Source organism: Chamaea fasciata, unplaced genomic scaffold, assembly GCF_029207755.1.
Source record: "Chamaea fasciata isolate MVZ Bird 193981 ecotype frontalis unplaced genomic scaffold, bChaFas1.0.hap1 SCAF_14, whole genome shotgun sequence".
In the NCBI taxonomy this organism is placed as follows: Eukaryota; Metazoa; Chordata; class Aves; order Passeriformes; family Sylviidae; genus Chamaea; species Chamaea fasciata.
Window position 1 is genome coordinate 10,103,212 of NW_027094099.1, and position 13,776 is coordinate 10,116,987.

At 39.3% G+C, this 13,776-nt stretch overlaps 1 protein-coding gene across 1 annotated transcript in view; it reads left to right on the forward strand.

Annotated features, from left to right (window-relative positions):
* Positions 1-5,137, forward strand: part of GALK2 (galactokinase 2) — a 46,132-nt gene extending 40,995 nt beyond the window's left edge. The window contains exon 10 of the mRNA XM_066196423.1: positions 4,498-5,137. Within this exon, the coding sequence (XP_066052520.1) occupies positions 4,498-4,705 (208 nt within the window). The 3' untranslated portion in view covers positions 4,706-5,137. The remainder of the gene's footprint in view (positions 1-4,497) is intronic.
* Positions 5,138-13,776: the final 8,639 nt, after the last annotated feature.

A 13,776-nucleotide genomic window follows, 5' to 3' on the forward strand; every position in this document is an offset into this window, starting at 1 on the left:
GGGTCAGCTGAAGACAGAAACTGAGCTCTACTGAATTATCAAAGATCTTGGGCAACAAAGTCTTGATCCCGTGTGAGGCATTGGCACAGCCACTTCTTGAGGCAGCACTTCAATTAACATCTGCATTGCTTTAGGTAGAGTGACTGCCCAGAGCTGGTGCCTCAGCCAGTGGCATCCAGTGACTGCACTTGGCAGACCTGAGGAATGCATTCTGACAGGGCCTCTTCTCAGAAAAGCTGGGAGGAAACTGTGCAGAGGAGAACAGGCAGGTACAGCCTGGCCAGGTGGGCTCTGCAGTGTGGAGTTACCTGTGCCACATGGCAGCGAAGCAGCGAGGATGGCAGCGACAGCCTCTTGCAGCAGGAAGCTCAGCACAGGAATGGAAACTGTGTTCCCCATTTGGGCTGAGCTCTGTGCTTCCATGGTGAGAGAGCTCCAGCCAGCTCAGGCAGGGGGACACTGGCTGGCCAGCAGGAGTACAGCCACAGCACCAAAAGCAAAGCAGCAGTTAGGATTTTTCTAAACTAAATTAAAATTCATCAGAGCATTTCTGTTCCAGGGAGCAAAATATAAATAGTAAAGGAAAAAATGTGATGTATGTGCCCACTTTACATCAGATTTCTGATTTACCAGCAGAAAAGCCCACAACATATGATGGGCAGAGCTAAGTACCACAGTGGAATGTTTTTCACATGGAAAGACTTCATTCAAGTTTATGTATTAAAATTATTTCATCTGGGTTTTTTTTTATTGTATTCTTTGCACAGAAAAAAGGAAATTGTTTGTTCATTATTCTTTGTAGTCTTGTCCCACCAAGAATATTTCCTAAGAAATGCATCTTTCTTCTCTAGAGGTTTAGTATTAAATCTTTTTCTGATTCAGTAATAAGATTTCTAAAAGTGTATAGCTATTCTGGATGAATGCAGCTTAAGCCAGCATTTAATTTTTGGAAAAAAAAAAAACACTTTTCTTAAGTTTTACATTGAAAAACCTAAAGGACATAAAATCACTAGTCACTCTAGGAAGAGTTGGCTGATATGATTATAGAAATGGCCAGGAACTCCATAAATTACATTCTTTCCTTACGATGATATACAGCCACCCTGTAACTTTCAAAAGCTTTTCCAAAAATACATTCCACAGAATTGCCTGAGTCTACTGCTGCTCTCTCCTTACAAGGCTTAAACTGTGAAGAATAATCTGCATATCCAGATGTTTTCTGTTTTGCCTAGATCTTTATGTTTTACTGTATAACCTCTGCCAAGAAAGAAAGGGATCCATACTTGCTGTGGTTTGTAGTGCTGAAAACTGTAACCACGAGTTGGTCAGTTGTTTTTTTTTTATTTTGCAAAGATTGAAGACTTGTGCTTTCTCTAACCCACCTCATGCTGTTAGTGGCTGGTTTACCTGTTAGTCTTCTAAAGCAGGTAACACAGCAGATTTACTAAACAATTAACGGACAAAAAATTGGATGTGAGCTCCTAAGTAAATTAGGTACTCTTGAAAATCTCTCAGTCCTTAGTGTTGCACATAACTTACTTTCATTTTCTAATTCTCCATCTTTTGGTGGTATAAATCCTGATAATTTTTGTATTCCCAGCCATGCCTCTTACACGACAGACAGCTGAATTCCCTCTGACCACTTTTAAAAGATACAGATTGTACATTACATCCAGATGCATTATGGTAGCCAACACAATTCTGCATTTTATCAAGACTCTTACCATTTCCACTGATGATTTCTTAAAGCTGCAGAGCCTGTGATCATGGCATAATTTGAAATTTCAACAAAGCCAGAAATGCTTAAAGTTGCTATTCAAATGCAAGCTAAACTGCAAAGCAGAATAAGCACAATCCCCCCCATTTATATATTTAAATCTTACCATGTTAACTCCATGCTTTCAGAAAAGCTACTTCATAATTTTAAGTATTTCAAATTAACAATACTGCTTGGGGGGGTTTCACCTCTTAAAAGCACAGTTATTTTTAAAATGGACTACTGCCATGTCTTGCCTACTTTCCATATACTAAACTATGTGATTTTCAGTTTTACTCTTTTTTATTCTTTTACTCTTCTTTCCTTTGCTGCAGTACTCATATTTTTGCTCTCATTTACATCCCCATAAGCTAATTCTCTTTGTGTCCAGTGAAGCCTGGAACAAGATACATAAACACTTGCAGAACCGAAGGCCAGAATGTGGGACTGGGAGCTGAGTGTCCCCAGCACTGGACTCCAGCCCCATTCCCCTTCTCCCTGCATTCGGTGTTGTGGTGCTGCAGCCCAGCAGCACACGGGGCCTTTCCCCACCTCCCACTGCACAGCTGAGCTCCCCATCCTCAGGATTGTCTGGTCACACTCCTCTTCCAAAACCCATCCAGATGCCAGTGCACAAGAGGAGTGTCTGGCCAGGAATCCCACTTTACCAGAGGGGTCCAGCTTAGTATTGAACTGATTAAAACTTTAATGAAGCAGTTTCAGACCTGTTCCAAAGACAACTTCCTTGTGTTTGATCTAGATACCTCCCAGGCACCACATCTCCTGCAGATGCTGAATTAGGTGCTCCCTCTTGGATCCGTGTAGTATCAGGTACCCGGGTTTCAGATGGTGCAGCGCTGCCCATCAGGTTCCTCAGCAGCCCCAAGTGGCTGCTATCACCACATTTAACACTGTTAAGCCACAGTATTTTGAAACACAGTGACTTCAGCTCAGCAACAAGCATGTTTTCTCTCTACTTTATGCTTTATTTCAACTAAGTATTCGAAAATGACTCAGTAAAAATGAGGCATGAGCATGACCACAGAGAATTATGAAATCAATAAAAGGTTCAGAACAATTCTGAAGGGATTTCAGTTGCCTACCAAAATAAAAGCCAGACACCATCTGAAATACAAAGTTCTGTCTGAGGTAACAGACTAAATGAGTACAGACAGTTGATTTAACAGACTCTGAAAAGAGGATTGGGTCTTATAAAGTCAATGGGAATTTCCTTATTGATTGCAACTGAGACTGGATTGGATCCTGCTCATTTTAGGAGGTTGCTCCATGGACTAGAACCTACCAAAATTGCATCAGAGAATGAGTGGCTTACAGGAATAACAACAAGTAAAATAAAACACCAACAGGAAATGCAGAATGAACATAAAATCGAGTCAATATGAAGGGTGGCACCACACAGACACACTGAAGAAAGTGTTTCTGTTCAAGAAGAGATGTGTTTAGAATCAAACACATATGCAAGTACTTGCTTGAAATATAACCTAACCTCTACTAACTCAGCACTACACCAGATTAATTTAACATAAAATGCACACATGAAAAACTACAACAGCCCACTCCAAATGAGCTGTCATTTTCCAATGCTATTCACATGATGTTGTCTCTCCCTCTAACATATTCTAGGGCTGGTGAATCTCTCTGTGCATGGCTATTGGAAACACATCAAAAGTGTTTGTAAGTCAGATTAGATCTCCCAAAAGAATAAGATTTCAGATGAGTTTTCTAAATCTGACTGGTCCTGTTCTCACTAGGTTAGAAAAGCCCCAAAGTAACTTATTACATGGTATTTTCCTACTTTTTCTGAGTCTAAATAAAGATCAGGAACACAGGTAAGCAAACTATTGAAAACAATTCTTAATTCTAATGAGATGGCATCTGAGTCTTGCAGCATTACAGCATGGGATTTGCACTAGGACATTTCTAGCAGGCCAGTATCTTGAGGCTGGGAATCGTTTATATTTCGCATGTCATTTATTTGTCATTGTTCCTTCAGTTCACACTCCTCATTATGAGCATTTTTTTTCTTTTGGGATTACATTCATATTTTACCTCTGCTGCTGTCAGTCTTAAGTTCATGAGCAACTACCCAACTCTGTTCATTCAGCATGAACAGAAGTTTATGTGAGTTTATTTACACAGAGTGCAGTGACTCTATGACTTTTTGAGAGTCTCTGAAGTCTCCTTTGCTTGACTGGCACGCTCAGCAGTCCTGCAGAAGCCTGTGAATCTTCAGCATGGTTTAGATCTGTCCTGGAAGAATAGAGCTATTTGTCTTTGCCACATTAGAAAATGGCTTGCATGCCTACATCCTGTGCAATTAGTTTATGAACCCTCTTTTGTTATTTTTGTCATGTATTTCTGTTTTCACTTCTGATGTCTTATGAATGTTGCTAACACAGTTCCTTTCTTCTCCTGCTTTCTTCATCTCAGCTGTGCTGTGATCCTAAAAACAGCTGATGCTGAAGCATTACGAAACAGGGGGGCTTTTGGAACTGATAGAAATGACTATATTGCAGTTTAAAGAGTCAGCATTTTCTTTGGTCCAAAAGGGTAACTGCAAATTGCTGCAGTGTTACATACAAGCAAGTGAACATCAGAAAAGTCTGATGACATGGGAATACTCAAAACAATCTGAGTTTTCTATAAAAATTTTATATATGACAAAGTACCTCTTTTTGGTTTATTTTACATTATTTTTTTCCCCTGTTATTTTCTTTTAGGCAGTTTGGGGCCATTGGGTCACGTCTGACTGGAGCTGGATGGGGTGGCTGCACTGTGTCAATGGTGCCTACTGACAAGCTGAACACTTTCCTCAAAAATGTAAAAAAAGCTTATTACCAAACGGATGGCCAAAGGTTAGCAGTGGAGAATAATAGTCTGTTTGCTACCAAACCTGGAAAAGGAGCTTTGGTTTTTGTTGAGGCTTAAAGAACGCAAAAATTTTAAAGAAACTATGTAGAGCATGTAGAACTGGCAGTACTTCCCATGCCACAGTACATGAATGCTTTTTCTGGTTTGTATTGTAATGAGCAGTTGCTATTATCAAAATATATTTCTGAAGAAGCAACTAAAAGAAAACCCATTGATTATAAAAGTCCTTTCCCCCCCATATTAAATATATCTTTCAGTATAAATATTGATTTACTAAAACATATTGACAGGGAAAATTGAAATTGAAATAAAGATGATGATTTGTTAGTGTCTGTCTCTTCTTTTCCCTTTACTGTAATAGAAGAGAGACCAGGTGTGCAATGAGCTGCCCAGGTGGACGAAGGGGACCTTGCAGTGTTTGCAGGGCTGTTCAGTGCTTTTTCTCTTCAGGTCCTGGACATTGTTTTGTTTGGAGTGTTCTGTAAAAAAGGAAGATTAAACTGAAGCATTCCAAAAATTGGAAGGACCTTGCTAAACATTCAGTTTTCTACTCTCCACAAGTAGGATAATTACTGCTGTAATTAATGATAATCTTGGAGGAACACCTGCAGGCCAAGTAAAGCATTAGGAATACATTATATTATATAGGACAACTTTTCTCCTAGTGATATTTCATAGGTATCTTTGTGCAGGTGTGAAAGTTTCAACAAAAATGAATGCTATTCATGAGCTGTATGATATGACAAACTAAGTGAATGAGCAAATAATGAAACAAGGTTGGATTTTGAGTCATCCGAACACCGTACTCTCCTGCTTGAGTCCCAGCTGTACATCTACATCATAGAACATTTGCATTTTATGCAAAACCATTATAAAGGACAAAATTTGATCCACTGACCATGTAAAGAAAACCAATTAAAATTTATAAGGAATAATTAATGAGAGAATGTACTCAGTTGTACTAAGCAAAAGTAAGTTCTAGGTAGGACTCGGGGAAGATATCATTGACATTACTGACAAATTCTGACCTTGCTCCCACTTTCTGTTCCTGCCATCCCCTGTAACTGCTCATAACCTGCCTTCTCAGCAGGAGAAATGGTTGTGATTGCAGAAAGGGGACTGTACATCAGGGATCCCCCAAAGATGTCCTAACCCTGTTCCCAAGGGGAAAGTCAGGCTCCTGTGGCCTCTCTCTTGCACAAAATTCCACTTCTCTGCTCTCTCCAAAGAAAACCAAAGAGAAGATTTGGTCGTGTCACAGCCCTTGCAGCCATAAAAGACACAGCAAGAGCTGGCCCTGGGCACGTTTTTGTGATGCTAAGCACAAATTAATGTCCAGAAGTCTGCATCAAATTAGAGATCTCTCATATTTTCTGTACATTACCCATGCTAATTCAGGCCAAACCCAAATTCTCAGAGGCTCCTAATTCTGTGAGAAGACTCTGCCAAATTTGAGCACAGAAGATGAATGACAGCCAATGCAAACTACAAGATCTTTTCAGGAACCTCAGAGGGGAATGTCATGGCAGTAATATCAGTAGAGAAGATCTCTCATTTCTGACAACCAGGAAAAGTGGAACAGAGTGCTTGGGTCAAGTAAATCAAACACTGGGCACAAGGAGGGGAGATGAAAAGACGATTTGGAGGGAGGACAGTCAAAAGGATTCATGTGAGAAGGGGAAGCAAAGGAAAGGGGAAACAGTTCTGAACAATGAGCAGCATTATAGAATGGGTTAAACATTCCCTATTGCCATCTTTGAAATTTAATATCTTGTAACCCATTTGAAATGTACTGTAGATATACTGTACATTCAAATAAACTTGTAAATATAGGACCCCAAAAAGTAAAAATCAGGTAAATATCTTCAACAATGTTCAAGATAATGACAGATATTTTGAAGAAAATGTTGCCATTGCTTTGTTACCACCTGCCTAATGAAATACAATGCTGAGCTTACTCCAGTGAGTTCCTATTTATTATCCTGTCATAAAAATGGAGTAGAATACAGTAAATACCAGTGCTTTCATTAAGATACTTGCACAGAACTTTAGTTCAGCTGGGTTAATGGAAGCAGTAATCAGTGTATGAGCAGAATAAAAATATATATTATGGTGGTTTTTTCTTCTTCTTTTTAAGTTAAGCATGACACACCACACAGTGTCATAGAATCTTCCGCAGAACACGCAGGCTGCAGTACATTTCAAAATTTTTCTGACAATCTTATAAATTATATTCTCATAAACAAAGAAAAGGAAACCAGATATAAAAGGAAAACAGTATAAAAGAATAAAACCAAAAGTTCTAAATTTCTGATGAATCTCTTTCCCAGGAAAATTTAGACATAACTTTCATGAAAAAACCTACAGAATTCAAACTATTTACATAAAAGGGGCACTCAGGCATTTTTATTTACTGACTATACTTAGGAAGTAAATGTTTCTTTTTAAACAAACAAAAAAAGTGTTTTGGAGTTCTTTTTGTTTGCTTTTTAAACCTTTAAAGCCATGTTTCTACATAATGGTAGAACTCCCCAATGATCAGAGCATGAGAATGATAAGGGGCAAAGATATTAGTAGGATCGCTAACAATAAAGTAAGAAGCTCTTGATGAAAATTTCGAAGTCTAGAGCATATTGCCTAAGCAAGACTTTCCAGGTCTGTACCTTTTGAAGCTTTTCCTGACTACCTTTTAAAAACTCTTCTATAGCTAGAGTAATGCTAATTGGTAAATCAGATCATAGAATTGTTTAGGTTGGAAAGATCTCTAAGGCCATCAAGTTCAACCATTGAGCCAGCACAGACAAGTGCACCACAAACCGTGTCCCCAAGTGCCTCATCTACACAGCTTTTAAATCCCTCCAGGGATGGTGACTCCGGCACTGCCCTGGGCAGCCTGTTCCAGTGCTTGACAATCCTTGACATGAAGAAGTTTCTTCAAATATCCAATCTAAACCTCCTCTGGTGAAACTGCTGATCAGTGATGGAAAGTGGCTCAGTGAGCACTTCCACCAGGTCTCTCGGCTCCCTTGGGTGGATCCATCCAGCCCCAGAGACTTGTGAGTGTTGAAGTCAAGTAGCAGTGAAGTCACTGATGATCTCCCCTTGGATTACAGGTGCTTCGTTCTGATCCCTGTCCTCTCCTCCTCAGGGGGTTTTCTACCCAGAGAACAACTGCTCTTACTGTTAATGCCTTCTGAGCCTCAGTCTTGCAGTACCTCAGGCGTTTCCTCATCTTTTGTCACTATGTTACCCCCTGCACCCAATAAAGGTTAGCACAAGCTATGATTATCCATGGAATATAATTTTATTTTAAGGCCTGACTGTAATTCATTCAATCACAAGTTTAATCTTAGTGTGCAGTAAATGGGCTCTAAACCTTTCCAAAAAGGATCTGGAATGGAGACACTGTTAGACATCCGGGTGCAGCATCATTGCCTGGTGCCATATTAATACTCTGCATTATGGTAATCCCACTGACATGTACATCTTCATCACTGCATTTGCTGACTGTGCCTCTGTACACAGGAACATGCTCAGCCTCTGAAATAGCATGAGAGCAATTCTACCATTCACTCAACGGGAGGGGATCACGACCGTGCATTTGACGTTTGCTGTCTTGGACACAGCACACACACACACGGACACATGGCAACCTAATATATAATAATTACTTACATAACATTTTTGGGAATACTGGTTTCACTTAATATGATCTGAATGCCAACTTTTATTTTAGCAACTGCTGAGTACTTAATCAGTATAATCCTCCTGAAATTCCTCTCCGAGTCCATGTGTCTCTTTAATAACATCTTGATATGCTGGAGCAACTGCTGCACTACAGCTTCAGTCAAGTGAAAGATTTGTATTTTCAGCTAACTACGAAGCTTATTTGTGTGCTAAATCCCAACCAGATCTAAAGATACACAACATTCACAAGAGTATCCTGATACCTGGCAAATCATAGCTGTTCTGGGCAGGACTGAAGTAGTGCTCCCTGATTCTTGCCATTATAAGGTTCATCAAGAAAAAACGAACTCTATAAAAGATCTTACACTAAAAAGTACCAGTAGCATGAAAATGGACTGGTAAGACGATGTCCCGAAATGTGTGCATCATGCAGCACATTAAATTGAGATTGAAGGCTAGGTGTTGATAAGAGAGACTAGTTCACAATGCAGAAAGGACTGCAGTGGGGAATGTAAAACCAACTGCAAATTGCTCGCTGTGATACAGCCCTGTTTGACAGATTTTCCCAGTGCACAGTGAACTGGCAGAGGAAGCTCTTCCAAGCAATGCTGCCGACACATCTGTCCTCCCTCAGCTCTGCAGTTCAGCCAGCTCTTTCATCGAATGCTCTTCTGAGATTCAATATCTCATAAAATAGAGACAAGAGATTAATTTTGGTACCGATCTTATCTCTTGTATTCTGCCCTGTGCTTTTGGACTTGTGTCACAAGTAATGTAGATTCTCTGAGACGTGACAGACCACAGGCTCCCCTGACAGTCCCGGGTTTGCAGAGCCAGCTGTCACCGTGCCGAGGGCGGGCAGCGCCCGGCCAGCCCCCGTGCAGCCTCCCCGGGCCCGGACCGCGGCGCTGCCCTGCCCCGGCCAGCAGGGCAAGGCTGGAGCCGCTACACCGGCAACGGCAGCTTCTGGAGCACGAGTTTGCCCTCACGTCAGCTCCGACTGTTTCACCACTTAAACCTGTGGGTGAACGTTTGCTGGAGCTCCTGAAGCCTCTGCAGGTTTGGTCACCGATTTCAGCATAACGTGGATTGACCCAGCCCATACTCCCTGCAAACAGTTCAAGCAATGCAAGAACAAACAGTGAAACTTTGCACATAATGTGCCCAAATCTCACCAGTAATTTAAGGCGCTTAGACCAAATTCATCATAGGTGTCAGACCTAGTAATGGAAAAACTGTATTCAAGTAAAAAATGTTTAAGCTTCAGATGAGGAGACATTAAGGAGCTTTCAGGATTAACTGATTATTAAAATGCTTGAGATTGATTTCCAATAACAGTGCTTCCTGTAGAAGCAACAAACTGATGAGGATTCATACAGAAGCACTGGATATATTTATTGGATTTTAAGTCTAATGCATTTTGAGAACTGCTATCATCTCCTAAACCTTTTTTTGTTGGCCAAAATGACACATTAATATTAAGAAAGAAAAAAAAATCTCTTCCCACTAAAGCACGACTTTCATTCTGCACTTGGCACACGAGGATCAAATAACTCAATATAGATTAGATGTACTTCAGACTGAAGCCCAACTAGTGCCCAAGCAGCTGTCTTCTTTCCAGCCAACCTGTTTGTGATTTGGGGTGGGAATAAAAAATATATTCTATCAGCCAGTGATCAAGCCAGACGTGTGGTTTCTTTTTTTAAATCCAAATTAATTTTTCAAGGGACACTGAAGCAGGTTTGTGTGAAGCTCTTACAGCAATTCCTCCAGAATATTATTAAATACCTTATTTTTTTGCCAAATTCCATATGGTGGAAGGTTTTATTCACATTGTTCTACATTTCCTCGTTTCTTATCTGCCCCTCATGTGACAAATACATGTATTTATTTTTGTTGTCTGAGCTGTTCTGACATTGAGCAGGATTTTTAAATTGTGTTCTACTGATCGATTATCAACAAAATTGAGTTGTTCTGATTAAATGCTGAAGCATTTTCTACTGACTTTCTCCCTGGGAACATTCTTTTCTGTCTCCTTCCTTTTCAGGCTTCTATCTAGAAAAGAATTCAGACAAGATCCTTTACTTGAGGGAAAAAAAAAATAAATCAGAGCACCACTTCAAAACATCTATAGCAGTTGCAAGAATAAGAAGTTTTTTATGGAGGGCTAACCTAATTTTATTTAGGAACATAAAGCTTTAACTTCTGTAGCTGAATTAAAAAGTCTAACCAAAAACAGAAGCTAAAATCAGAACCGAAAACATCTAGCAAGGATTTACAGAACTTCTGTCAGATTAAGTTAAAGCTCCACAGCTGAATCATAAACTTAGTCAGAGCCAAATACTAACTGTGAATGAAAAAATTTGAGGACAAAGGGTTAAAGGTCAATGAAAAAATACCTATTGGGCTTTTTTACAAGTTGGTTATGGTCAGGCCTTGGCCCTACAAATATATCCAGTCAAATTCCTCTGCAATCTTTCCACAGCCAATCTAACTATGTCAGCAGCAAAATAGATGAGGAGCTTTGAATAGCCTTGATTTTAAAAAATACTTTATTTTTTTTCATTTATTTTCAGAAGACCATTTAAGAGAGTGAGTGAAGGCCTGGCCAGCTTTTGTTTCCGAAGATCTATAACCCGATGATGGCCAGCGGGGAGAGAGGGGTCACTGGCTGCAAATGATTTTCAATACTTCCTCTAGAGGGAATAGGATGGTTTCTGGGAGCTGCTTCAGGAGATGGACCTACAGGCCTCTTGCTATTGTTACTGAAAACCTTCAAAATTTATTGTCCTGCCTAAAAGTCATAAAATGTTTAACTTTCTTGATTACAAGATTGCAGTGGTATGCCTTCCTAAAGCTGATTTTTCATAAAACAAATTAAATGGTTAAACAAATAAAATTTTTCTGACAGAACAACACTGTCACGATTTGTGGGATTTCTTAGTACCACCCTCAGCTATCAGCCCCTTGCACACAACTGCTCTGCGTGCTCTCCTTTCTCCCTGCCTTAGCTGTGCTCATTCAGCAAGAAGAATCCTTGGCTGCTCTGAAGTGAGGACACAGCTATGACAGGAAATGCACACCAGCCCCTGGAGCTGCAGTGAGGGGCACAGAGGGGCTTGGCACAGCTCTCCCCCATCCCAAAGAAAATGGCAGCGACTTCATAAGCTCTTTCTGGCGAGCCTAAAGGTTTTGGTTAGCAGAGTTTGAATCTCAACTATCTGCTTTTGCTCCACTAATGAGATTTATTTTATTTCTATGTAGGTGGTCTTTTATTTCTTAAATGCAATTAGCATACAGTTGTTGCCTGATGGTTTTATTTATTTTTGAAAGTGCCGACTACCGGACTTGCTTTCATAGTTCTCGCGTTTCCAGAATTGACTTTTGTGCTCCACAAGCCTATTTTCAGGAAATATTTTGTAAGAGGGATGATATTTTGAACTCTACTTTTAAGGCTGCAAAGGCTTCTGCTTTTTTCATTCCTTTGTCTCTTCATTAGGGGCCATCTTTAATTCCTAGATGTGTTTTTTGGAGTCAAGTTCGTTTCCTTTGAAACATACCATGAAAACAAAACATTAAAAATACTTTCAGACTTTAGGCAAAGTTACATGTTTATTTTATGAGATTCTATGCTATATAAGGTTTCAGGTGGGGGACTGAAATTTACATATCTGTCCCTTTCTAGGTTTTCTCTAAACGTTTTCTGACATGCTCATTAGCTGCCTTTTGCTCATTCCATAAATTTATAAAAAATTATCTGACCTGCTCGACTTCAGCTGTATGATGAATAGAAGGTTTAGGCTTTTATTCAAACTATGAAAATTTCAACATCCCCATTTTTTGAGGATGGCATAGATGAGTGCTATGTTGTGTTTCCAACTCCTGAGTTGTATTACAGTCTTGATTTTTGTGATTCATGAATTTATAATTCATACTCTCAAAAAAGAAAATGGAACATTTTTGAAAATCAACATCATGCATATTGCAGCCTACAATAAACATGTCAGCAAAAGTGGATATACTAACAGTTTATGGTGACCAATTTGCTACTTTATTCTTTTTTATAAATGGACAAATTATGACTACCCATTGTGGTCACATTAAAGGGAGGATGGTGTGGAAATTTCTGTTCTCAATAAACCCATAAAGAAGTGGACAGAACTTATTTTTAGACAGAATTGTGCTCATAATGCGAATAGTCACCTAAAATCTGCTGAGAAAAACATAATCAGTTTCACAAGAAGTCTAGAATTTTCTTTTTATCCCATTAGTCAGCCTAATAACAAGTTTTACAATTTGTCCTTGTGAAGTTCATAAAAACAATGACAAATATAAAAATGCCACACTGAAAGTTGGAAAAAACCCCAGTTTTCCACTCTTCTATATGATGTTGCGAAATTTGTTGAAGTCAGTGAAGTTAAGCTACCATAACACAAACTGACCTCTGAATTCACTGAATAAGGGCTGTCCCGTTGTAACAGAAGCGGCTGAGATTTTACAAGCAAGCTGAGGCGTCCCTATGCTGAATATGCTGAAAAGCAGTGGCAAACTGGTTTTCCTTTAATGTGTTGTGTGCAAACTCTTCAATATACAGAAAACCGAAATGCTAAGAATCCCTTGAGGAAAGGTTTCAGAGAAACTCACGTAAGTCTTCATTAAATCCTCCAGAAACATTAATTAAAGAAGTTCTATGTGTGTCAGGGAAGGAATTGAATTAATTAGCAAATCTTTGCTTGTGAAACCTCTTTGTTTTAAGATAAAAAAGAACAAAGGGCTCTGAATATCTGTACCATACAACAGATAAGTCCTTTCTACATTCAGAAGGATACGTGCCAGATAGAAATATGGCCAAATTCAGAAAAAACTCTAAGCTTCCTCAAAATTTATAGATGTTTGGATCCAAGGAGTATATATATATAATTCCAGGCTATAATACGACCAAGTCCATATATAAAGCTAGAATCCAGATATGAGAGGAGTTTCGTTACATTCTGGGAGGTTTGATTTATGTTTCTCATTCAGCCTTATTCCTCAAAAATCAAACAGAAATGAAGTAACCAAGCTGAAGTGCAGTCTCACTTCAGACATTTTAAATCATATGTTAGGTTAAAGGATAACAAGATGAGGAACCAATCAAACCTTTTTTCTGTATTTTTAAGTTTCTGTCTTTTAGGCAAACCACTTGCTGAGATTGTCTGCATTACTGTGGTCTGTCTCAGTCTAGAAAAGAGAAAACTGTCCCAGCTATTGTGGATCATAGCAGAAAAAGGAAACAAAATAAATGGGTGAGACTTGAGTAATGCATTCTTCTCCTCCCTGCCCCAGCTGGTTTAAACCATCTTGGCAAAAGACTCTGAAGAAAGGTTTTAAGCACAACACAGGTTGGTCAGGGAGACCAAAAGGATATAGTTGTTTGTAAATTTGAGAACAATTACTCTTCA